The sequence below is a fragment of the Theropithecus gelada genome, chromosome 20 (genome assembly GCF_003255815.1).
Source record: "Theropithecus gelada isolate Dixy chromosome 20, Tgel_1.0, whole genome shotgun sequence".
In the NCBI taxonomy this organism is placed as follows: Eukaryota; Metazoa; Chordata; class Mammalia; order Primates; family Cercopithecidae; genus Theropithecus; species Theropithecus gelada.
In genome coordinates, this window is record NC_037688.1 from 74,006,217 (window position 1) to 74,030,843 (window position 24,627).

The 24,627-nt window shown below is 50.8% G+C and overlaps 1 protein-coding gene across 2 annotated transcripts in view; it reads right to left on the bottom strand.

The window, feature by feature from the left end:
* Window positions 1–317: 317 nt before the first annotated feature.
* Window positions 318–24,627, bottom strand: part of METTL22 (methyltransferase like 22) — a 28,245-nt gene continuing 3,935 nt past the window's right edge. The window contains exons 2-11 of one of the 2 annotated variants that reach the window (XM_025371356.1): window positions 24,078–24,380; window positions 20,420–20,800; window positions 16,250–16,290; window positions 16,018–16,162; window positions 11,523–11,594; window positions 9,422–9,475; window positions 8,406–8,486; window positions 7,421–7,523; window positions 5,269–5,437; window positions 318–3,885 (exon numbers count right to left, since the gene is read on the bottom strand). In XM_025371356.1, the coding sequence (XP_025227141.1) occupies window positions 3,850–3,885; window positions 5,269–5,437; window positions 7,421–7,523; window positions 8,406–8,486; window positions 9,422–9,475; window positions 11,523–11,594; window positions 16,018–16,162; window positions 16,250–16,290; window positions 20,420–20,800; window positions 24,078–24,210 (1,215 nt within the window). In that variant the 5' untranslated portion in view covers window positions 24,211–24,380 and the 3' untranslated portion in view covers window positions 318–3,849. Of the gene's footprint in view, window positions 5,438–7,420; window positions 7,524–8,405; window positions 8,487–9,421; window positions 9,476–11,522; window positions 11,595–16,017; window positions 16,163–16,249; window positions 16,291–20,419; window positions 20,801–24,077; window positions 24,381–24,627 lie in introns of both variants that reach the window. The other variant, XM_025371355.1, reaches the window with a different exon arrangement.

Below are 24,627 nucleotides of genomic sequence, written 5' to 3' on the forward strand. Positions count from 1 at the left end.
AGGTGGAATGCCTGGCTCCCTGCTGCCTCCCCAACACCTCATAAATATCCAGCATATGGAAAGTGCTTGGTAGTTATTTGCAGAATGGCTGAGAGGCATGAATATGATGCCAGCCCTGTCATCCCGGAACTCATGAGGATGGATTATCGTAACAAGTTTTTTTTTTTTTTCCTCAGTCTGTTGCCCAGGCTGGAGTGCAGTGGTGCGATCTTGGCTCACTGCAACCTCCGCCTCCCAGGTTCAAGCGATTCTCCTGTCTCAGCCTCCCAAGTAGCTGGGACTACAGGGGCACACCACTGTGCCCAGCTAATTGTTGCATTTTTAGTAGAGACAGGGTTTCACCATGTTGGCCAGGCTGGTCTCGAACTCCTGACCTCAAGTGATTGGCCCACCTCGGCCTCCCAAAGGCTGGGATTACAGGTGTGAGCCACCGTGCTGGCCTTGTTGGTTTTAACAGTTCTTTCCCAAGCAGGCTGCAGCTGAACAGCCAAGTCCCCTCCTCGCGCCATATATTTTTCTGAAAATGTTAGAATGTGTCAAAAAAAAAAAAAAAATTGAGTCCACTGGCTTAGGCTAATTACCTAGCAGAATATCCCCATGGTTTGGTGATTCTGAAATATCGATGCCAAACAAACACTTGTAGAGGTGCAAACAAGGCCATAAAACATGGCAATGCGGGCGCGCTTGCACTCTGGGAAATGAAAATCTGATGATACTCTGAATTACAGTGGATCAAGATTAATTCCAGGCTCTACTTAGAGGAAGCTTTCAGGCCGAGTGGTTTAGACATAAAAGCAGTTTGCCCTAATGCGGCAGGTGAAAGCCGTGACAACTCTATTGCTTGGTGCCAATTACATTTATGGGCTTGTCCCCAGGAGTGCTAGGAAATTGTCACCGTTAGTGCTGATGTATTGCCAGCTGGTGGCTCCGTCTAGTGGGGTTCTGATTTGAAGACTCATTATTAATATTCCCCGTCGTGATCTGCAACTCTGCTCCATTATGGCAAGCCTGTCAGGAAAGGAGTTTGTGCAGGCATTTTAGAAAACAGCAATAGGTTGAGGGCTATGCGGTAGGCCCCAGAGCTTCAACTACTGTGCACACAAATCACTTGGTGTCTTGTCGAGATGCAGATTCAGAATCAGGTCCTGAGCTGAGGCCTGATACTTTTTTTCTTTTTTGGGGATAGGATCTCTCTCTGTTGCCCAGGCCAGAGTGCAACGGTGCAGTCATGGCTCACTGCAGCCTGAAGTTCTTAGGCTCAAGCAATCCTTTCCCCTTGCCTCCCAAGCAGCTGGGACTACAAGTGTGAGCCACTACGCCCGGCTTTTTTTTTTTGAGACAGAGTTTTGCTCTTGTTGCCCAGGCTGGAGTGCAATGGCGTGATCTCGGCTCCTGCAACCTATGCCTCCCGGGTTCAAGTGATTCTCCTGCCTTAGCCTCCCAAGTAGCTGGGATTACAGGCATGAGTTGCCACACCCGGCTAATTTTGTATTTTTAGTAGAGGCAGGGTTTCACCATGTTGGCCAGGCTGGTCTCGAACTCCTGACTTCAGGTGATCCACCTGCCTTGGCCTCCCAAAGTGCTGGGATGACAGGTGTGAGCCACCACGCCTGGTCTCTTGCCTGATTAACTTTTTTTTTTTTTTTTTTTTTGAGACAGAGGCTCGCTCTGTTTTCCAGGCTGGAGGGCAGTGGCATGATCTTGGCTCACTGCAATCTTCGCCTCCTGGGTTCAAATGATTCTCCTGCCTTGGCCTCCCAAGTAGCTGAAATCGCAGGTACATACCACCACGCCAGGCTAACTGGCTGTTTAATATTTAGTAGAGATGGGGTCTTGCTGTGTTATCCAGTCTGGTCGAACTCCTGGCCTCAACTGATCCTCTTGGCTTGGCCTCCCAAATTACTGGGATTGCAGGAGCGAGCCAATACGCTCAGCCTGATGTTGCATTTCTAACCAGCATCCAGGTGATGCCATAGATGCTGCTACTGGTCTAGGGACTACACAGTGGGAACATGGGAAAGACAAAGGCTCGGGAGTCAGATGGACATGGGTGGACATGAGCTCTAAACTTGACTCTGCCCTTGGTGGCTGTGTGATGTTGGGCAAGTTGCTTAACCTCTCTGAATTTTGGATTTCTCATATGTAAAATAGGGATCACTGCTGCCTTTTAGGTTCTTTGAAGATGTGTAATAACATACATGCGTAGGTCTTCTTCTTGCTCCCAGAGGGGCAGGGCGAGGTCACTCTCCTGCATGCTCTGCACTACAGGTTCAGCCGAGACCCATGTGTTCTTCCCTAAAGTACTCGGCTTTCTTCTTCCAAGTCAGGATTTCTCTGCCTCGCTGCTACTCACATTTTGGGCTGATCCTTTTGTGTCATGGGGGCTGACCGTGCATTAGCACATTATAGGATGTTCAGCAGCATCCCTGGCCTCACCCACTGGATACTGGTGGCACGTCTCCTCTACCTGTGACCACCAAAAATGTCTCCCCACACTGCCAAATGTTCCTGGAGGAAAAATCACTCATAAATAAGAAACAATGCCCTAATTAGTAACTTATATTAGCAAATCATTCAACAATACATGTTGAGCATCTGTTTGCCAGACCATACACCAGGGATGTAGTGATATTTAAGACAAACAAGGTCCCTGACCTCATGGAGACTTTTTCCTTTTTGGACCTCAGTCTTCTCCGCTGTAATGTGGGTATCACAAGGCTGTGGACCTCCTAAATTTGTTGGGAAGATGAAATGAAGTTAGACTTGCAAGTGCCTGGCCCCTGGCATCAGGGATTAGCCAGTGCCAGGGGTATGATGGGCCTGGGGATGGAATCTGGGTGCTTGGGGAGAAGCGAGTGTGGGCAGGGACAGTGCATGGAGAAGCCAGCAAACCTGAGCTGCGAGGGAGGCAGAAAGGGCCATGCCAGGCCCTGGTGCAAAGTGTGCAGCAGTAGCAAGACAGGAGAAGGGGCTGCAGGGAGGACAAAGGGTAGCAGGAAGATGGGACTGAAACTGGAGAGAAGGAGAGACAGTAGTACATAGAGAATGACAGGAAAGGGTGGTAGAGATGGGAGGAGAGAGGCACAGATGGAGAAGATAAAAAAAAACCAGACAGACAGACACGAGCACACGTGATAAGATGGAGAGAACAAGGGGCGGAGGGAAAATGAGCCCAGGCTGAAGGCAACACCTCCGAGGAAGATCACTGCACAAACCCCGGTCGGCTGCATGTGACCCCAAAGAGTGGCTCTTAGGTTTATTCCAAATGTACCTGATTGGGGTGAGAAAGAGTTAAAATTAACTACAAAGGCCGCTGCCAGGCCATTCCTGGCGCCAGCTCCTGCCCCTTCCTTCTCAGGGGGCCCTCGCCAGAGGGACGGGGTGGAGCATACCCAACCCTGCGAGGAAATGAGGCTTTTGTGCCGAGCGGAGATACGATGGCAATAGTGGCAATGGAAGTCAACCCATCCGTGAACAGCTGACACAGGGCAGTACAAGAATCCACCTCACAGCCAGGGCTGCAACCCCAAGTGAAGCGCACAGCTGAAATGACTGACCTGGGTGGAAATGAGCTGAGAAGGAACGTGACTTGCCTTGACCCTGGAGCACGTATCACAACCATGAGAAACAGGTCACTAAAGTGGCCCCCAGCCCACACCAACAACCTTCTCTGGCTGCAACTGGGCGGCAGGGACAGACCCCAGAAAACCATCTTGGGTCGTCTAAGGTACATGCAACCATACTTTTAAAATGACAACATCTCGAGCACGTTGCTTTGGTGAGCTTCTGATTTTATTAGAAATATACTCTAAGAACAGTCGAGACGCCGCGCCTTGTGGAGGCGATGGGTCATGTTACTGGTTCTGCGATGATCTTCCAGAGCTCCTGCAGCAAACAGAGAAAAAGTTTCTGAAGTGCACATACAAGAGCATCACAATTTCATGAAGGAAAGTGATTCGCCAAGGAGAGCAGTTAAACAACACGCTAGCCATGGAGCAGGCGAGCTGGGGCAGGAGCGGGCGGGCGGCTTCCTCCTTTCTTTGTTGCTCTGGCTTGTTCTGTTTACTGTGGCAGAGGCTGGATGGATGAAGTCCCAGCATTAACGGAAGGGGCATCAGAGGATGTCACACAATCAGAAGAGACCAGAATAGCAGTGAGTCGCCACAATCTCTCCATTTTTGGGAAGAGCTTTATATACAGTTTTATTTTAGAGACAGGATCTCACGCTGTTGCCCAGGCTGGAGTGCAGTGGCACCAGCACAGCTCGCTGCAGCCTTGAACTTCTGGGCTCAAGCAATCCTCCCACCTCAGCCTCCAGAGTAGCTGGGACCACAGGTGTGCACCACCATGCGTGGCTAATTTTTTTTTTTTTAATTTTTGTAGAGATCGGGTCTATGTTGCTCAGGCTGGTCTCGAACTCCTAGCCTCAAGCAACCCTCCGACCTTGGCCTCTCAGAGTGCTGGAATTACAGGTGGGAGCCACCACACTTGGCCTTTTTGGGACATCTTAGGCATCATGTACTGGGTCTACTGATTTGTAAGAAGTGCGTGTTCTTGGTCACGTGACACTACTCTTAATGTTGCCCAGAAGTGGCAGAGCAATAAATACAAGATCCTCCTCGCACACAAAACCACACGAATTCCATGCTGCCCTTGCTGAGGACACGAGAGAAACTGCGAGGACGGCAGCTCCTCATGACTCCCTCTTCCTCCCTTATTCCTTAGAACTAGGCCCGGGTCTCCGAAAACAGAGAAACGGAGGCCACAGCCAAAAGGCAAACAGAACAAAAGAAGTTAATTCTCAATCTTTGGACTCCAGTTCACAGAAAAGCCTGTTCAGTCCGAGAAGCCGGTGCACTTCCACAGTGAAGACGTGACCAGTGGCCACCACAGCGGGGCCCCTGCACCAAGGTCTGCTACCCACAAACTTCCCTCCACTGACTTCCTGTTCCCCAAACAACGTCTGCCTCAGTCTCGCCTCCTCTGGAGTCTGAACTGGCCACGGGGGAAAAACGTGCTCTAAAGTAAAAGATAAGGTTCACCCGAAAGCCCCTCTCCAGACATGGTGGCCGCTCCCCTAACAGGTTCCCCCATGATGTAGCTCCCCCAACAGGTTCCACTACAGATGGTGCCCGGCACGCAGGCTTCACCCCCTGCAGGACCTAGGGTGGAGCCTATGCCTGGAGGGCTTGCTTCATCACTTCTTTGCCCCGGAGTCACCCACTTCACAATAAAGCAACTAACGCCCGCTTCGGGGCCTGGACCTACCAGCTGCTGGATGCGCTCGTAAACCAGGAGCTGCGGGAAGGAGGCCTCCACGGGCTCCACCACGAAGCGCAGCTTGCCATCTGCGAGCTGCTCCAGCGCACGCAGGCAGGAGCGGAAGTGATCGTAGGCTTCACATGTGACGTCCAAGTGTCTCAGTGTGAAGTTGAGCCTGCAAACCAGCCAGCCGACACACACACGGCCATCACCACTGGGAAGGGTTTTGCTGTTTCCGCCCATCTTGCTTTCCTGCCCCTCACTGATCTCATATCCCCTGGATGGGCTTTTACGGAGCACCTGTCTCATGCTGAGTGTCTGAGTGCAATTCCTTCCTACATCTGCACAATAGCCTGGGGGGTGGAAACAGCTAGCACTTTACAGATGTGGAAACTGAGGCTCAGAAAGCTGAAGTCACGTGCCCACAATAACACGGCTGGAAAGATCAAGAGAGTCCTTGCCTCTGAGAAGTTAGAGCTGGTATAAGAGGCAGATGCAGATCAACACTTGAGGATGGCCCTGCAGGTCCTGCCTGCACCCAGCACAGACTCTGGTGGCTGGAGCTGCGCGTAACTATCTGTGAAATGAATGAACAAGAGGCAGTGGCAGGGGGCGGTGCAGAGGACTCTGAGAGCGCAGAGGACAGAGAGAAAACTGCTGGGAAGCGGGAGTCTGAGAGATTTCAGAGAGTGAGCGCCTTCAGAAACAGGTCTCCCAGCCCTGCCACTTGCCTTTCAAAAACTCAGTCTACAAGATGGTTTCACTTGAAATTCAAGCTCTTTGCCCTTTTCCCCTTTCTTTCCAATTTTTTTTTATTAAGAAAAATTCCAGACACACAAAAGGAGTAAGAACAGTCTATGCTGGGAGCGGTGGCTCCTGCCTGTAATCCCAGCACTTTGGGAGGCCGAGGTGGGCAGATCACGAGGTCAGGGGTTTGAGACCAGCCTGGCCAACATGGTGAAACCCTGTTTCTACTAAAAATACAAAAATTAGCCAGGCGTGGTGGTGGGCACCTGTAATCCCAGCTACCTGGGAGGCTGAGACAGGAGAATTGCTTGAACCTGGGAGGCGGAGCTTGTGCTGAGCCGAGATTGCACCACCGCACTCCAGCCTGGGCGACAGGGTGAGACTCCGCCTCAAAAAACAAAACAAAACAGTCTAATGAACCCATTACCAGCTTCAGCCACTGTCCACTTTCAGCCACTCTACCACCTTGGCTCTTCCTGGGGCCCCCAACCTCCTCTGTGAAGCTGAAAATGTCAGTGTGTGTCTCAAAAAGATGGAGACCTTTTCAACTAAAGTTTAACAATCACCCTTTAACGTCAAATATTCAGTATTCAACTTTTCTCAACTGTCCTGATGTTTTTCCTTTACAGTTGATGAAATCAGGATCCAAATGAGGTCTGTACACTGCTATTGCTCAGTGTGTGCCTCAAAGCAAGCCTCAGGATTACTGGTATCAGTAACGCTGCAGTCAATTCGCAGATACATAGAGCTTTGTACACAACCATGAGCGTGAATTTCCAGATGCTGAATTGCGGGGTGAGGAAGTCTGTTCAGTTTTATAGCTTTTGCTGTGGATTCCAAACGATCTTCAGAAAACTGTGGCATATTGTTAAGTATTGCAGGAGAATGTGTGTAGCTATCACAAGGTGGGCACTCAATATGTGGAACCTAACATTTTAGGATATTCAAGTGGAAATGTCTGGGAGAGGCTGTTGGGTGAGGAGCTGTCCGATTCAGCAAGAGAAAGAGACCTGGGGGAACTGAAGAGACAGACCAGACCGCACCACAGAGAGAACATTCAGGAAGAGAAGCTCTCGACAGTGTGTGCTGGACAAGCGTTGAGGCTCCAGTACAGCGGACATTCAAGTCCTTGTCTATCACTAGCTAGCTGTGCCCTGGGCAAGGCCCCTGGTGTTTCCCAGCCTTCCCCTCTTCATCGGTAAGATGGGACAGCAGTGCCTGCACATGGAGCTCGCATGCGGACTCAGTGTAGTAACGTACACAACGGATGAGCACACGCCTGGCACACAGCAGGTGCTCAATAAGTGGCGCTGAGTAACAGTCATGATGACACTGACAAGGACACAATTAGGAGGTGAGATTTCTGCCCACACTCGGGACGCCAGCATGGTCCCCGTGGTGCAAAGCTCACCTCTTCTCCACTGACAGAATGGCCGTGCAGGCATTTTTCAATCTGTGGGCGAGTCGGGAGAGGGTTTTAAATACAGCATCCGTCAAGTCGTCGTCGTAAAACACTGTGGGAAGCAAAAAGGCTGGCATTAGGGGAAAACACGCAAATATTAGAGAAATCGACTTTTCAGAGCGATCCGCACAGAGAGAATGCTTATCACCACGGAAAAGCAGCAGCTCCCAGAATGAAAACTGCAGACGTGGCCGGGCGCGGTGGCTCAAGCCTGTAATCCCAGAACTTTGGGAGGCCGAGATGGGCGGATCATGAGGTCAGGAGTTCGAGACCATCCTGGCTAACTTGGTGAAAACCCGTCTCTACTAAAAAATACAGAAAACTAGCCGGGTGAGGTGGCAGGCGCCTGTACTCCCAGCTACTCGGGAGGCTGAGGCAGGAGAATGGCGTGAACCCGGGAGGCGGAGCTTGCAGTGAACTGAGATCCTGCCACTGCACTCCAGCCTGGGTGACAGAGCAAGACTCTGTCTCTAAAGAAAAAAAAAATCGGCCGGGCGCGGTGGCTCAAGCCTGTAATCCCAGCACTTTGGGAGGCTGAGACGGGCGGATCACGAGGTCAGGAGTTCGAGACCATCCTGGCTAACACGGTGAAACCCCGTCTCTACTAAAAAATACGAAAAACTAGCTGGGCGAGGTGGCAGGCGCCTGTAGTCCCGGCTACTCGGGAGGCTGAGGCAGGAGAATGGCGTAAAAACCCGGGAGGCGGAGCTTGCAGTGAGCTGAGATCCGGCCACTGCACTCCAGCCTGGGCGACACAGCGAGACTCCGTCTCAAAAAAAAAAAAAAAAAACAAAAAAAAAAGAAAACTGCAGACGTGGTGGCACATCCCAGAAACTCACCTCTAAAACTGAACTCCGGCGGGAGGTGAGGAGAGACTGCACTTGACTTCATACTGCGACAAAGGACGTGTACGGTGAAGGAGAAATTTTCTTACCTTCGGCTGCAAACAGGATGGTGGTGTGATCGTACAAGTCAGAAATTTCCTCTTGTGACCAACTGAAGGGGACCTCGGGATCTAAGAAAGAACAAAAGCATGCTTTGTGCCCATTGCCTTCTCTCCTGGCCACCAACTCTCACTAGGACTGACTGAAAGGCACTTCAGGAAAAGAAACAGGGCTGGGGGTAGCTGGGTGCAGTGGGCACCGCCAGGCAGACCAGACTCCCTGCTTCAGGCCCACTGCTGCCCATGTGCAGAGTCACAGTGGAAGAGGTGCCTTTTCTGCTGAGTGTCTGCTCTAGCCAGCAAGTAGCAGGTGGATTTCAGCCTCACCCGCCGCCTTCGCCTGTGGCCCAATACAGGACGTGATCTGCCCCATCTGCCTGCTGGGTGGCCCAGGAAAACGGCTTCAGTTTCGCACTCACAGAAAGGGTACAGTACTACTTCCTCACAGGACTACGGGGAAGGTCGAAAGGCCTACAGTGCGCAAAGTGCTAGGCAGGTGACCGGTACTCAAGGAATGACTTTCCCCATCTGCCATCTGACGGGAAAAAAAAGACATCTTTATACAAAGAAGGAGCAAGCACCCGGGTCTGAAGTAGTCTGTGTAAGAAATACGGGAAACTGTCCTACCCGGGGGGCTTCCGGGCACCACTGTTTGTTGGGAAATGGTTTGTGCCCAAGAGTCTGGCAGACTTGGGTCCATGCCCCTACCCTGCTGTGTACCAGCTGTGCCCGCAGGCAGTCTGCACTCACAATTCAGGGATTCTCATGCTACCACACAGGGAAACCACAACACCTGAAGAACAAAATGAACATGTGCCCAGCAGGCAGCAGGCGCTTGGAGAATGACCGCTGGTGCTCATCGGCCAATGCAGAGAACCTGCCATGCGTGGGTGGGACAGCAGCAGCAGCTGGGGCTACAGCTCCATCAAGGCTACTGTACCCTGGCACTGAGGTACTACAAAGAAATCACTGAATCATTCTGGGGGACGTCCGAGAGAAACACACACCTGTGCAGAGGTCGTCCTTCAGCCAGTCCAGTTCTTTGACCTTAACTACACCACCTGTAAAAACAAACAAAAAGAGAACCTTCCAAACTCTAATCAGGAAAAAAAGATAAACTTTTACACTATATACCAAGATCCATCCATCCACCCACCCACCCTTCCTCTCACCCATCCATCTTTACAGCCCTTCCATCTTTATAGCCATCCATCCATCCATCCATCCACCCACCCACCCACCCACCCGCCCATCTTCCAGCCCTTCCTTCTATCCATCCATCCATCCACCCACCCACCCACCCATCTTCCTTCCCTCCCTCTCCCATCCATCTTCTCATCCTTCCTTCTATCCATCCATCCATACATGCATCCGCCCACCCATCTTCTTGCCCTTCCTTCTACCCATCCATCCCTCCATCCACCCACCCACCCACCTGCCCATCTTCCAGCCCTTCCATCTATCCTTCCATCCATCCACCCACCCATTTTCCTTCCCTCCCTCCCTCTCTCCCATCCATCCATCCTCTCATCTGCCCATCTATCCATTCTTCTACCCTCCCACCCATCCACCCACCCATCCTTGTTATCCTCCTTCCCTCCTTCTCATCCATCATCCACCCTCTGTCCCTTCCCTCCATTCATCTGACCCATCTATCCATCCTTCTACCCTCCCACCCATCCACTCACCCATCCTTGTTATCCTCCTTCCCTCCTTCTCATCCATCATCCACCCTCTGTCCCTTCCCTCCATTCATCCGTCCATTCTTCCAGCATTTTTTGAGTGCTACGTGTCAGGGACTGTGCCAGACATAGGGAAAATAAAGATTTAAGAGTCATCTCCCCATCCTTGCAGACCAGCCCCCCAGAGGAGACTGGCAGGTTAACCGACAACGGCAAGACTGTGGCTGAGTGGTGTCAGAAGGATGAGGCAAATGCACAGGAGGAGAGAGAGGAACTCATGTCAGATGGCGGTTATCCGGCAAGGGCTTCCACCAGCGAGCTCCCTCCTTCCTCCCAGCTCTGCTGACTGCCTACTGTACCCTGAGCACTCAACAAATATTGTGACAGTGGAGAGCAAATGCAGACAGGGTACCTGCACCCACAGAGCTTGTAGTCCAGGGGGGAATGGAAAACACCAATAACTAGTCACACCAGCAGATGGTAAAATGCAATCGTATAACGTGTTCCTGGAGTCTGTTGGGGGCTCTGGCCTCAAATCTGGAGGTCTGGAGCCCTGAGCGTGATGAGGACTTGCCGGGAGGAGGGAGGGCAGAGCACTCAGGCGGAGGGAAGAGCAAGGGCAAAGGACTCGAGGGAAAGTGATTTGAAAATGAGGACGGCTGGGCTGGCGGGGTGGGGGCTGCAGACAGGCAGGGGCCAGATCCCCCAGAAGATGAGACAAGCAACAGGAAACCACTGAAGGGCCTGAAGCCTGGGGGGGCTGCACCGGAGGAGGAAAGGCTGCACCGACAGACAGCCCCGTTAGGACATAATTGTGTCACCCATCACACACACTCATCCCTGCAGGCTGTGCAGGGAGCAGACGACCAGGCAGATGGGGGTGGGGCCCATCCGGGCAGAGGGACTGGCCTGTGAGTGAGTGAGTCCTGGCGTGCTGGATGCAGAGCTGGAAAGGAGACTGTCAGGAGGAGGTAGGGAGAGCAGGCCGGGGCTGGGCCAGGGAGGCCTGGCCATTCAAGGAGCTGAGACTTCACCCCTCAGGTGATGATGCTCCTGGAAGGTTTTCAGCAGCAGGTGAAGGGGACAGGCCTGCATCTGAGAAAGGGCACTCCGGATGTTTCATGAGGACAGCCTGGACTGGTCAACTAAGGAGCTGGGGAGACCAGCTCGGGGACTGCTGCCAGTGTCCGGGAGAGAAAGAGCTGGAGTAGGATGAGGCGGTGGATCTGGGAATGAGGAGGTGACCCAAGGAGCGTCCTCAATGCTCTGAAGCTCTGTGATGCCCATAAGATGCCTGCTCCCTTTACTCACCTGTTGCAAGGGACACAGGCGGAGCCCTGCCTTCCGATGTCATGGTCTTGGGTGTCTGTCCAACCTGCTAAACAGAGAAACCTCCCTCCCTGGCAGAAGACCCTCTGGGCCTCACCTCCAGCGGCAGCCAGGTGGCTGTTGAGGGCAATGTTTCGCTGGCACATGGCCAAGAGATCTGCACCGACATCTGGAATGACAGAGGGCAAGCCATAAAGCGCCGGCCGTTACGACGCTTTTATCTCCACGTTTTTGCCTAGAGAGAGCCGTTTGTTATCAGCAGCACAACTGCAGAAATTAGAGAAACGTTTCTCCTGTGTGTCTTACTGCCAAAATTAAATACGCTCACCTTAAGGCTCTTTTCATTGTCTTGTTCCCTAAATAAGAGATTCTCATCCTGATGGGGAGAGACAGTGTGCATTCCAGAGGGAAGGAGTATGAGCTCCCAACATCATCCGAGCATATGGACCACGCACGCACTTCCTTAGATCATCCTTTTCATGTTTATAACCATCCAGGAGACGGGATCATGAATCCCATTGCACGGATTAAGTGACTTGAGCAACGTCACGTAGCTAGTGAGAGCAAGAGTTGGGATTTGAATCCAGATTTTTCTTTTTCTATTTTTTATTTTTAATTTTTATTTTTGAGGTGGAGTCTTGCTCTGTCGCCCAGGCTGGAGTGCAGTGGCCGGATCTCAGCTCACTGCAAGCTCCGCCTCCCGAGTTCAGGCCATTCTCCTGCCTCAGCCTCCCAAGTAGCTGGGACTACAAGCGCCCGCCACCTCGCCCGGCTGGTTTTTTTTGTATTTTTTAGTAGATACGGGGTTTCACCTTGTTAGCCAGGATGGTCTCGATCTCCTGATCTCGTGATCCGCCCGTCTCGGCCTCCCAAAGTGCTGGGACTACAGGCTTGAGCCACCACGCCCGGCCTGAATCCAGATTTTTCTAACTCCAAATTTAGGCTTGTTCTTTGACACCCTAGGAAAACCGACTGGACCAGTTTTCCGGTCAGAAAGGTTTTCTTACGATTCGTCAGAACACAGAACAGATTCAAACAGGCTGAGCCCACTCTCTCAGGCGCGATTCACTTTGCTCCCACCCAGATCTCCCTCCCAGACTCCTGCCACTCTGACAAGTGGGATTTCTCATCATTTCAGGAACTGACTTGTGGTACAGTGAATCCTCACTGGGGGAAGTAGTGCTTTACCAAAAATAAATTTCTGATTAGAAGAAAGTCCGTGTAGAAAGTACAGGATGTCTTGTTAATGACATTTGCTTGGTCCCCTGTGGGCGTGGACTCCCCCATCAACTGCAAACTCGCCAGGACTGGCGTCTGCACCCCAGGGGTCACACAGAGCCACGTAGGGGAGGAGCTCCCTGCTCGCAGAAGGGAGGGATCTGCCCTGTCTCCTGGGCCAAGAGAATACTGACACGTGCCTGACAGCACATGATGGGCTTAGCCTTTTTTTGTGTGTGTGTTTTTTTTTTTAAACAGAGTTTCGCACTTGTTGCCCAAGCTGAAGTACTGTGGTGCAACCTTGGCTCACTGCAACCTCCACCTCCTGGGTTTAAGCAATTCTCCTGCCTCAGCCTCCCAAGTAGCTGGGATTATAGGCTTATGCCACCATGCCTGGCTAATTTTTTTTTTTTTTTTTTGGTATTTTTAGTACAGACGGGGGTTTCACCATGTTCGCCAAGCTGGTCTCAAACTCCTGACCTCAGGTGATCCACCTGCCTCGGCCTCTCAAAGTGCTGGGATTACACGCATTAGCCACCACGCCTGGCCAGGCTCAGCAGTTTTTAAACTTTTATGATAGTTTCTGTCAAAAGCTTTTAACCCATAAAACAGGTAAGAGAGAAGCAGCTCTGTGTGAGTGGGGAAGGAGCCCTGGTGCCCTGAGTGCGTTCTCCCCAGCATCCCTTGGCCGGCTCCTGGGAGCTCTGCTCCATGCAACACAATCTGAAACCCCACCATGTGACAAGGGCGTTGCCCTGTGAGCCAGCAGGTCCACGGGCCTCGGGTCTCATCAGCAGCTCTGGGTGACCTTGGGCCAGCCTCAATCTGCCCATTTGGACAACAAAGATAGGAACCCTGGGCTCTGCTCAGCATCACTGTGAAGTTACAGCCAGGCACTGATGCATCTGAAAGGACTTTTCCAACTGGAACGTGGCATCTAAATGCAAGCTTTCTTCCCCATGCTGGTAAATCTCTCTCAGGGATAAGACTTCTTTATATCCTGCTATTAGGCACCAGGCACAAAGCAAAGCTCTTGGACGCCTTGACTCTGAGAAGCGCTCACTGATAATTTACATGACATTGTCAAGAAGCAGCCAATAGCGTGGCTGCACTGTGGACTCCTGACCAGTGGTTAAGTCAGCATATTTGAAAACTGTGCCTCAGGGACTGGTGATCTCTAGCTTCTTCCTTCCTATCTCAGAAACAACAGCGTGTGCCAGGAAACGTTCACTAGGAAGCAATGAGGTGTAAACCACATCAGCGGATACCTCTTTCTGTCCAGCAGATATTAAAGATTTAAAATATAACAAAAATGCTCACTTGATAAAATCACTACTCTCTTGTAAACCGGTATATTAGCTCTAAAGAAAGCACTCTGGCACGTCAGGAGTTTGGTTAACTTCACTGGCCGGTTTTGATCACTGTACTATGGTTGTGTGTGACATCACCATTGGGGAGCTGGAGGAAGGGCACGTGGCACTTGCTGGATTATTATTATTATTTTTTTTTTGAGACGGAGTCTTGCTCTGTCACCCAGGCTGGAGTGCAGTGGCCGGATCTCAGCTCACTGCAAGCTCCGCCTCCCGGGTTCACGCCATTCTCCTGCCTCAGCCTCCCGAGCAGCTGGGACTACAGGCGCCCGCCACCACGCCCGGCTAGTTTTTTTGTATTTTTTAGTAGAGACGGGGTTTCACCGTGTTAGCCAGGATGGTCTCGATCTCCTGACCTCGTGATCCGCCCATCTCGGCCTCCCAAAGTGCTGGGATTACAGGCTTGAGCCACCGCACCCGGCCCTGCTGGATTATTTTAACAACTCCTTTATGAATCTGAAATTATTTCAAAATTAAATACTAAAAAAGAAATTAGTTGGCAACGTTCATCAAAAGTTTAAGAATAGTCTCACCCACTTCTAGGAACCCAGTGACAGGTTATTAGACAACGATACACAAAGATGTTCACTGCAATGTAACTAACACCGCCCACTCCTAGGAACCTAGGTGACAGATCATTAGACAATATACAAAGATGTTCATCACATCTTTGACAAATACAAAAAAACAAAACAAAAATCCCCATAGGAATGGCCAAAATGCTCAGCAGCAGGAGAAGGGTTATAAAAAAGATGAAACATTACCTGGTCATTACAAGTCATATACAATTTTTTTTGTTTGTTTTTGAGATGGAGTCTCACTCTGTTGCCCAGGCTAGAGTGCAGTGGCGCAATCTCAGCTCATTGCAACCTCTGCCTCCCAGGTTCAAGCCTCCCGAGTATCTGGGATTACAGGCACCCGCCACCACCACGCCTGGTTGATTTTTGTATTTTTAGTGCAGACAGGGTTTCACCATGTTGGCCTGGCTGTTCTCAAACTCCTGACCGCAGGTGATCTGCCTGCCTCAGTCTCCCAAAGTGCTGGGATTACAGACGTGAGCCACCATACCTGGCCTATATAATCATTTTTTAATGGCATGAGAAAATGCTGTTAAAATGTTCTCACTTATGAGTGGGAGCTAAACCATGGGTAAACATGGACATACTGAGGGGAATCACAGACACTGGGGACTCCAGAAGGTGACAGGGTGGGAGGGGTTGGGGATTAAAACTTCCCTATTGGGTACAATGTTCGCTATTTGAGTGGCGGGTCCACTAAAAGCCCAGATGTCATCGCTGTGTAATACAGAAATTTGCATTTGTACCCCCTAAATATATACAAATTTAAAAAAGGAAATGCTCTTAAAAAATGTTTTTCAACATTTTCAGCAGAATACAGTGCTGCTGCAGCTTGATTTCAGCTATCATTTGGAGGAGATTCTTACAACGTAAGCTCCCTGCGGGCAGTCCCTAGTCAGCTCCACTCACTGCAGGGCCTCCTGCATCTAGAAATGAGTGGCACACGGCAGGTGCCCCATAAGTTGCATATTGTTGATTCAATCTAGGGATTGTAAAATGATGAGTAATTTTTATTTGCTGTTTTAAAAATCTCCTACAAAGAATGGGCAAGGCTTCTATAACCAGGAACAAAATAATAAACTTGTTTTCAAAGCCTTCTAAAAGGGTATATTCCTCCTGTTTTTGGAGATATTTGCTCTTTCTCAGGGGTGGGGAGAGAGGTACTAGCAGAGGCACTAGGCACCTCCTGAAGGTGCCATTAGCCTGATAGCCATCGGGTGATGCTGCTGCCACAGAGTCGGTATTGCTGGGTCATTCTGATGTCACTGAGAAAAAACAGAGAGTGGAGAGGGCCAGGGGACCAGAATGGCAAAATCAACAGCAGCTAACATCCAATTTCCAGTGCCTCTGCCTCTTTTTTTATACACTCAGTGCATGCTTTGTGAAGGTGACTACTTCCCTGTAGCCTGAGATGTCACCTCATTACCTGTACAATAAACGGTCCGTGCCACAGTGGCTGCGATGATGCTAGCAAGCCCCGTGCCGGCCCCGAGCTCCAGCGCCGTGCATCCTCGGAAGAGGTCCTGTCGGAACAGGATGTAGTCCGCCAGGAGCAGGGCGCCCCGCCATACCTGGACGGAAGAGGACAAAGAGCAACAGACAGCGTGAGGCTCTGTAGAGACCGTCAGGATTACGGGAAGCGGACAGGACCTACCCACCTGCTTGCCAACATCCTCCAGGGGCGTGGCCATGGTGTGCTCTGGATGGGACAGAAACCAAGAGAAATGCCCACTGTGAAATGGGGATGGACAGAAAACCACAAGACAGGACTGCGCGGCAACCACCAGCATGGTCAGATGTGCGCCAGAGGTTGGAATCAGGGGTTCTAGAGAGCAGCAGAAACACAGGCTGTGCTACTGGTTGAGAGGCGACTTTTGAGCACCACTCAGAGGCCAGGAGCTTTTTGGAATGGGGCTCACACTCTTTCATGTAACTGGGTATCTCTGCCCTACAGCCCAAGGCTAGGGAGGGTCACAATTAGGTTTTCACCCAATTTAATCACACACACATGCAGTGCACTATTTTAATGACCAATAATTGCAAATTTACACTCATAATATATTTATTTATATGCTACTAATAATCACAACTCATTCAAAACTATTTTCTTATACTGAGAAACATACTTCATTTTTTTCTTATACTTAGAAATATACTTCTACATTAGAAGTTAACAAAATAAGTTTAAATTTACATCCTTTTTAAAAAAGTTGAAAAGAAGTATAAGTTAGTATAAGTATTCTCAAGTGCAAAATACAATATATTTTGTATTTATAATACATCCTAATAGGATCAAATTCTGGTGGATGGGCGAAGAGAATGGAAATATAAGATCAAGAAGAAAAGGAATGAAGCAAAACATTTTTTGTTGTTAAATAAGAACTTGCTTCAAGTATTTTTAAGTGAGATGGTAATGGCTATCGCCAATTGCTCTGTCTGTCCCCAAACCAGTAGAGAAAGCTACTGTGTAGGGTCTTCTTGGGCACCTGGACCACTGTTCTCCTAGGCTTCCTCCTGGGAAAATCTGGCCAAAGATTTCCGTCCTATGTACAGTTAGAATCTCATCTCTGAATAAAGTGACTAATGGATTGTCCACCAGCATCTTGGCTAGATTTGACATGGTGGCTTATAAGGCACTTTTAATAAAACATGTTCCTTTCAGAAGGGCTTCAGATTGCTATGGCCTAACATGGAGTCCCCTGGTTTGAAACTGGAACAGAAATATACCTGCCGAGCCACCTGATGCCAAGTTCCTTCACTGAACCAACGTTCATTAGACAGACACATTCTGTGAGCCAGCCCTGGGGCCATCGAGATTCTACTTGATTGGCTCACACGTATTTTACGGAGAAAGACACCGACTGAGGCTCAGCATTACTGTTTGTAAAGTTCATAGAAAAAAAAAAAGCACCTTCTCTGCATGAGGCACTGGGCTAAATGCTTTCTCAATTAATCCTCAAAATCGCCCAATGACAGCTTTGAGTGTTATCTTAAAGATGAAGAAAAGGCGGCTGGAGGAGGTTAGCAGGCTGTGTAGGTCACAGAGGGGGTGAGTGGCAGATGCAGGGTTCCAAGTCAGGTCGTCTGCAGTTTTCTGGCTCTCTCTGTTTTGAGACAGAGTCTCGCTGTGTCACCTAGGCTGAAGTGAGGCGGCACGGCCAAGGCTTACTGCAGCCTCCACCTCCCAGGCTCAAGTGACCCTGCCACCTAAGACTGTTGAGTAGCTGGGGCTACGGGTGCATGCCTCCATGCCAGGCTAAACTCTTTTAATTTTTGTAGTTTTTGTAGAGGTAGGGTCTCATCATGTTGCCATGGCTGGTCTCAAACCCCTGGGCTCAAAGGATCCACTGCTTTGGCCTCCTGAAGGGGGATCATAGGTGTGAGCCACCGTGCCTGGCCTTTTCTGGCTCTTCAGCTTGCTTGGGGAAGGGAGATGTAGAATCTGAACCATGCTAGGGACGTGGTTTAAAAGCTTGGGGCAGAGCCTCCAGGATGAAAGGCACAGGGACTTGCTAGGCAGGCTGAAGTCTTGTGCGCTTGTGCGTGGAGGGGAAGGGGTGTCTGTGGTCTACACCCCCGCCCCAGGCTCTCTGTGTCAGCGCCCCTGCCCAGTTCCTCTTCCCCAGTCCCACCCATGCCATCTCCTGGGTGTGGCTCGTAGCCTCCTCTCCTCTCCTCTCCCTCCATTGGCCTGGAAAAGCTTCCTCCTCGCCGTCTGCTCCCTAACCCCAGCTGTCCTAAGGGTTCCTGCTGCCAGGGGAACCCTCCCAGAGCGATCTCGGTCCTACGTGATTGGTCACTTCCTCCCAGGGGTCTCGTGGACATAAGTTCTGCCTCCCAGCTGTCCTCAAGGGGTGGCCAGCTTCCCTTGAGGGAGAATGAGGACTCTGAGGTCAGAGACCTGCATGAGAAGACAGTTTTGTCATCTCCTAGTTGGGTGATGAGTTACTTAACTTCTTGGAGACAGAGCCAGTTTCTTCTTCTGCGAAATGTACAAGTAGCCTCATCCCTCATTTCTAAGGCTGTAACAGGGTTTAACCAGATAGCGCTTCTGAGAGAGTGCAGGCTCGGCAAACATCTGAAAACCACTGAGGCGGTCAAGGCCCCTAGCCCTTGCACAGGTGGTCACTGAAGCCCAGAGGCGGACATGACCAGCCCAAGGTCATAGTCCGAGAAAAAAACATCTAATTAGATCAAAATGTGTCACCAGAACAGGGCAGGCGGGGAAGCTGGTCATAGGCTGGCCCCTTCTTGAGGGACTTTGTTCTTAGCTCACATGATGGTAAATTTCCAGAACATTCACTAGAGACACAACATTGACTGTGGAGTAACGGACAGGTTTGCTCCCCAGCTCGGGGAGGCTAATAACAGTGAGCGCTCGGAGGGAAATGAGCCATCATCGGCCCCGCTGAGAAGCAGGACTTTCCAAGCCTCTTTCGAATGCTCTGCCCTAATGGTGTGGAATGAGAGCACAGGCCGTGGCGTCAGACAGACCTGGGTACAAGTCTCAGCTCTGCCACTGACGAGCTGTGTGACCCCAGGCAAGTTCCTCAACCTTGCTGAGCCTCAGTCTCTCCCTCTGTGAAATGGGAATACTTATCCCTACCTGCAGAGGCCATGAGGGCAGAGGTCACCCATGGGATACATGGAGCACGGTTCTGGTGTGAGTTCCATGTTGCCCTCTCTGGGACAGTCTAGAACAGAGGCTGCCTGGTACCACTGTGCAGGCGCTCAGTAACGTTTGCTGAGCAGATAGATACAGAGCTGCTGTTCTGTCTGTTTTTCAGAGTGACCCACTGACCCCCATTCTCCGACCAAGGCCAGTGCTGGGGGAGGCCTTTCCCTGGGAACTTAAGACACCACCAGGCACCCTGGATCTCAATGAACAGCCTCAAATCACAGATCCGCTCCCCAAATGAGCAGCGCCAGGGGGAGGCAAAGCCCTGGTGTGGACACTGCATGGATTTGAAGCTCGCTCACCACCACCAAGCTGCATGGCACTAGGCCTGTCACTTCCTCATCCGTGCACCTGCTCAGGCGGGGCTGTACAGACTAAGCCACTCGAAACTAGTGAAGATATCCAAAACACAATAGGTGCTTAACCAGCACCGATTCCTGGCCTAGTTCCCTACCGGTCCTGGTGTTTCTATAGTGCCAGGTCCCTAGATTTCAAATCCTAGAGTCACCAAACCCCTCTGCTCTGCCCCAATACCTGAGTAGCAGTTCCTCTTTCATCCCACCTCTGAGTATCTGTCCAAACCTCTCCCCTGTCCCACTTTTCCTGCCACTTCATCACCTCCCCTTTCTTGCCTGGCTTCTAGCTCCCAGCTCCCAGTCCATCTGACTGGTCCATGCCCCATTCATTTTCATTGACATCCTTCTCCCTCTGCCACACTCCAGCTCCAGAACCTCCCGTGGCTCCCTACTGCCAGCCCAGCCCGGCCAAGCCTGTCCCACACCCTCAACACGCTGAGTTAGAGCAGACCACAGATGCGGGAGGCAGCAGCAGGGAGGCTTCCTGGAGGAGGTGTGGCTGAGCTGGAAACTGTACGGCAATGGGGAACATGTTAAGGGAGCCGAGGCTGGGGGCAAGCACTCTAGGAAGGAGGCACAGTACAGAGGAGCAAGCGCACAGGGTGAGGCTGTGGGGGTGTGAGCCGCAGGAGTGACTGGGGTTGTAGAGAGCTTCCCCAGTCTCACCCGAGCTGGTTCTCATAACCTGTGCTGCCTGGCCCTGCAGAGTCAACACGCAGATCATACTGAGCCCTGAGCAGCGACACTGTGGAGTCACCTTGGTGACAGGTGGGCCACACCACACCTCTATTTACCTATTCTGATGATATCGTGGGGGTTGCCTTGTGCTTCCTCTCCCAGGACGTCGTCTTCTTCCTGCGCTAGAATCATGGGATGTACCTTGTCTCTCGGAGGCCCTGCTGGGTTGGGATCAGAGGCGGCTCGTGGTCTTCTCACCACGTCCAAATCCCCATCCTCATCCAGCTGAGCTTCAGCCGCTTCCCAGCCGGTGGTGTCAGCCCCGGCCTGGAGGGAGAAACCCTCATTACTGCGGCCACTTCCTGGAGGGGACCCTGTGCTGCCTGTCTCGGCAGAAGGAGGCTCCTTGGTGTGAGCATCTCCGTAATCGCCACCCTTGGCCCCTGACTCTGTCTGAGAGTCTTGGCTCCACAGAAGCTTGAATTGGGACAGGAAAACTGAAAGGCAAGACAAAACGCAAAATGAGAATTCCAAGATGTTTTCTTTTCTACCTTCTTCTCCTTCTTTGAGAATAGCTGATTACCAACAGGAAAGATTTGTAAAGGCCAGGTAGAGATATACTAATGCCAGCAGAAAAGGGCCACTTGATTCAGCTGGGACCACCACCAGCTGGGAGGCGGGGGCCACCACCAAGAGCAGCCCCCATTTCCTGAGAACCTATGAGGCACTAGGCTCGTATCATCTCATTCAATCTCCACAATCGCTGTGAAGACAGCATGATCAGCTTCATCTTACAGACCCAGAAACTGAGGCTTAGAGGAGTGAGCTGACCAAGGGCACACAACTTTCAGGAATGAGCTCAGGGGCCTCTCCTCTAAGCTCCCACAGCGGCCCGGGCTTATGCCAGTTTTTGGATCTGTTCCATCATCCATCCATTCACCACTGAACACTCACTATGTGCCAAGTACCGTGCTAGGTGCTGGGGGTACAAAGCAGAATTTGATATGTTAGGGCCTTACATTTTAGGAGTGAAGTCGGGGAACAAACATTAAGCAAGTAAACAAGATAATTACAGGCTGTGTTAATTACCAAGGATATAGTAAAACTGAATTCTGTGTGACACAGATGTGGCAAACATATAAGGCAGGGGTGAGCACACTTTTCCCGTAATAGGTTAGATGAAAAAGTTTTAGGCTGGGCGCGGTGGCTCAAGCCTGTAATCCCAGCACTTTGGGAGGCCGAGACGGGCGGATCACGAGGTCAGGAGATTGAGACCATCCTGGCTAACACGGTGAAACCCTGTCTCTACCAAAAAAAAATACAAAAAATTAGCTGGGCGAGGTGGCGGGCGCCTGTAATCCCAGCTACTCGGGAGGCTGAGGCAGGAGAATGGCGTAAACCCGGGAGGCGGAGCTTGCAGTGAGCTGAGATCCGGCCACTGCACTCCAGCCTGGTCAACAGAGCGAGACTCCGTCTCAAAAAAAAAAAAAAAAAAATCTTTTGGCTGGGCATGGTGGCTCACACCTGTTTCCGGCACTTTGGGAAGCCAAGACAGGCAGATTTCTTGAGCCCAGGAATTCGAGACCAGCCTGGTAACATGGTAAAACCCCTTCTGTACAAAAAAATTATCTGGGTGTGGTGGCATGTGCCTATAGTCCCAGCTACTTAGGAGGCTGAGGTGGGAGGATCACCTGAGCCTGGGGAGGTCGAGGCTATAGTGAGTCAAGACTGCACCACTGCACTCCAGCTTGGGTGACAGAATGAGACCCTGTCTTATAAAATGTATCTATTTTCAAGCTTTGTGGGCCCCATGATCTTTGTTGCAACTCCTCAACTCTGCCCTTATAGCACAAAAGCAGCTGTAAAAACACGTAAATGAATGGGCATAACTGTGGATTCATAAAACTATTTATAAAAATAGCTGCAGGCCAGATTTGGCTCACAGGCTGTAGTTTGTATACCTCTGGTAAAATGTACCATCCAAATTAGGGCAGGGGGGCAATGGGAATTATTAATAATCACACCTTAGCAAGCTAATACAGGGTAGTTGGAGTTAGGGATGGTGGCCAGGGATGGGTTGTCTGCGGAGATGATACTTGAGGAGCCAGGGAGGGGAGGAAAGCAGGTGTTTCCTCCCTGGCCTTGTATCTTATGGTTGCTTCCCTCCCCTCCCTGTGTTTGAGGGACAGAAAGAAACTGACAGTGGCTACAGAAGAGCAAGGGAGAGTGACATAAGGGTAGGCACACAAGCAGAGGCTGGGCCAGGCTGACCTCTCAGACCACGTTGAGGAACCTGGATATTATTCTGAGAGCAATGCAAAGCCACTGGAGGTCTAACTCAGGAAGTGCTGTGATTTGATCTGCATTTTCAAAAGATGTCCTTGGCTGCTGCAGAGATTAAGTGGGGAGGGTGTGCAGCAGTGAACTCAGTGGGAGAAGACAGAGGCAGCCAGGCAAGCAACAGAGGTGGCTGGACTAGGATAAAGGGAGTGGGGATAAAAAGTAGAGGACAGGGCTGGATGCAGTGGCTCACACCTGTAATCCTAGCACTTTGGGAGGCCGGGGTGGGAGGATCACCTGAGGTTAGAAGTTCGAGACCAGCCTGACCAACATGGTGAAACCCTGTCTGTACTAAAAATAGAAAAATTAGCTGGGCTTGGTGGCAGGTGCCTGTAATCCCAGCTACTCGGGAGGCTGAGGCAGGAGAGTCGCTTGAACCCAGGAGGTGGAGGTTGCAGTGAGCCGAGGTCGCACCACTGCACTCCCCACTGGGCGACAGAGCGAGATTCCATCTCAAAAAAAAAGAGCAGAGGGGACAGATGGAGCCCCAGCACTCTGTCTCCCCACTGGACCCTGGGCTTCCTGACGGCAAAGTTTGGTTCATTGCTATCTGCATTCCCAGCATCAAGTCCTGGGCCAGGCGCGCAATAGGTGCTCAGGAAAGCACAGGAGTTTGCCTAATGAAAGTGCAGGGACAGCAGCTTGCCTGTAATCCCAGGGACTCAAGAGGCTAAGGTGGAAGGGTTGCTTCAGGCCTGGAGTTCAAAACCAGCCTGGGCAACACAGCAAGACTCCATCTCTACAAAATAAAAATCAGCCAGGTGTGGTGATGTGAGCCTGTAGTCCCAGCTACTCCAGAGGCAGGGGAGGGAGGATCACTTGAGTACAGGAGTTTGAGGCTGCAGTGAGCCATGACTGTGCCACTGCACTCCAGACTGGGTGACAGAGTGAGACCGTCTTTAAAAAAAAACAAACAAAACAAAGCAAAACAAACCCCCCCACACAAAAATTGCAGAGTACAAGGTTTAAAAAAAAATTATAATAAAGAAAAAACAGGCACTTAAGAAGTGGTCTGGCCGGGCGCGGTGGCTCAAGCCTGTAATCCCAGCACTTTGGGAGGCCGAGACGGGCGGATCATGAGGTCAGGAGATCGAGACCATCCTGGCTAACACGGTGAAACCCCGTCTCTACTAAAAAATACAAAAACTAGCCGGGCGAGGTGGCAGGTGCCTGTAGTCCCAGCTACTCGGGAGGCTGAAGCAGGAGAATGGCGTGAACCCAGGAGGTGGAGCTTGCAGTGAGCTGAGATTGGGCCACTGCACTCCAGCCTGGGTGGCAGAGCGAGACTCCGTCTCAAAAAAAAAAAAAAAAAAAAAAAAGAAGTGGTCTAACAGTTACATAATCCAGTCTTCCCAGTGTTTTCCCCAAAAAGATCAGTATGAGAAAGCAGAAAACAAAATAGGATCTGCAGGGCACCTGGGCCCAGGACCTTACCTGGCTGCCCCACGCTGTTCAGCCGTACCATGAGGTGTCTATGATTCGGGGTGTAGAGGTGGACGTCTGACAGTACAGTGTCGCTTCTAAAGGTGACCTCGTCCATGGCTACAGCAGGAGCCAGCTGCACCATGGCCCAGGCTCCACCTTAGTCCTAGGACAGGAGCCCCTCAGAGGTGAGAACGGGTCCTTGGCATGGCAGGTCCCAGAGAAGATACTGCAGACAGGCTCCAGCTGGTAGCTAGCAGTTTTGCATCACCCTGGGAGAAGGTTTCAGAGACTTGGCCAGGGAAGAGAATCCAGCTGGAAATTAATTGTGTTATTTTGTTTATATTCATTATATTCATTTCACTCATTATATTCATTTTCTATTCATTCATATATTCATTTTCATAGTAACCTTTTATTTACAGCAAGGGACATGCATTTCCATTTATAAAGTTTCCTTTCCCTTCTTATTTTTTTCAACTTTTACAAAAAATTTCAAACAGTAAAGATATAGGGGAATGTCATAACCATAGAACTACTGCTTAGATTCAGTGATCGTCAC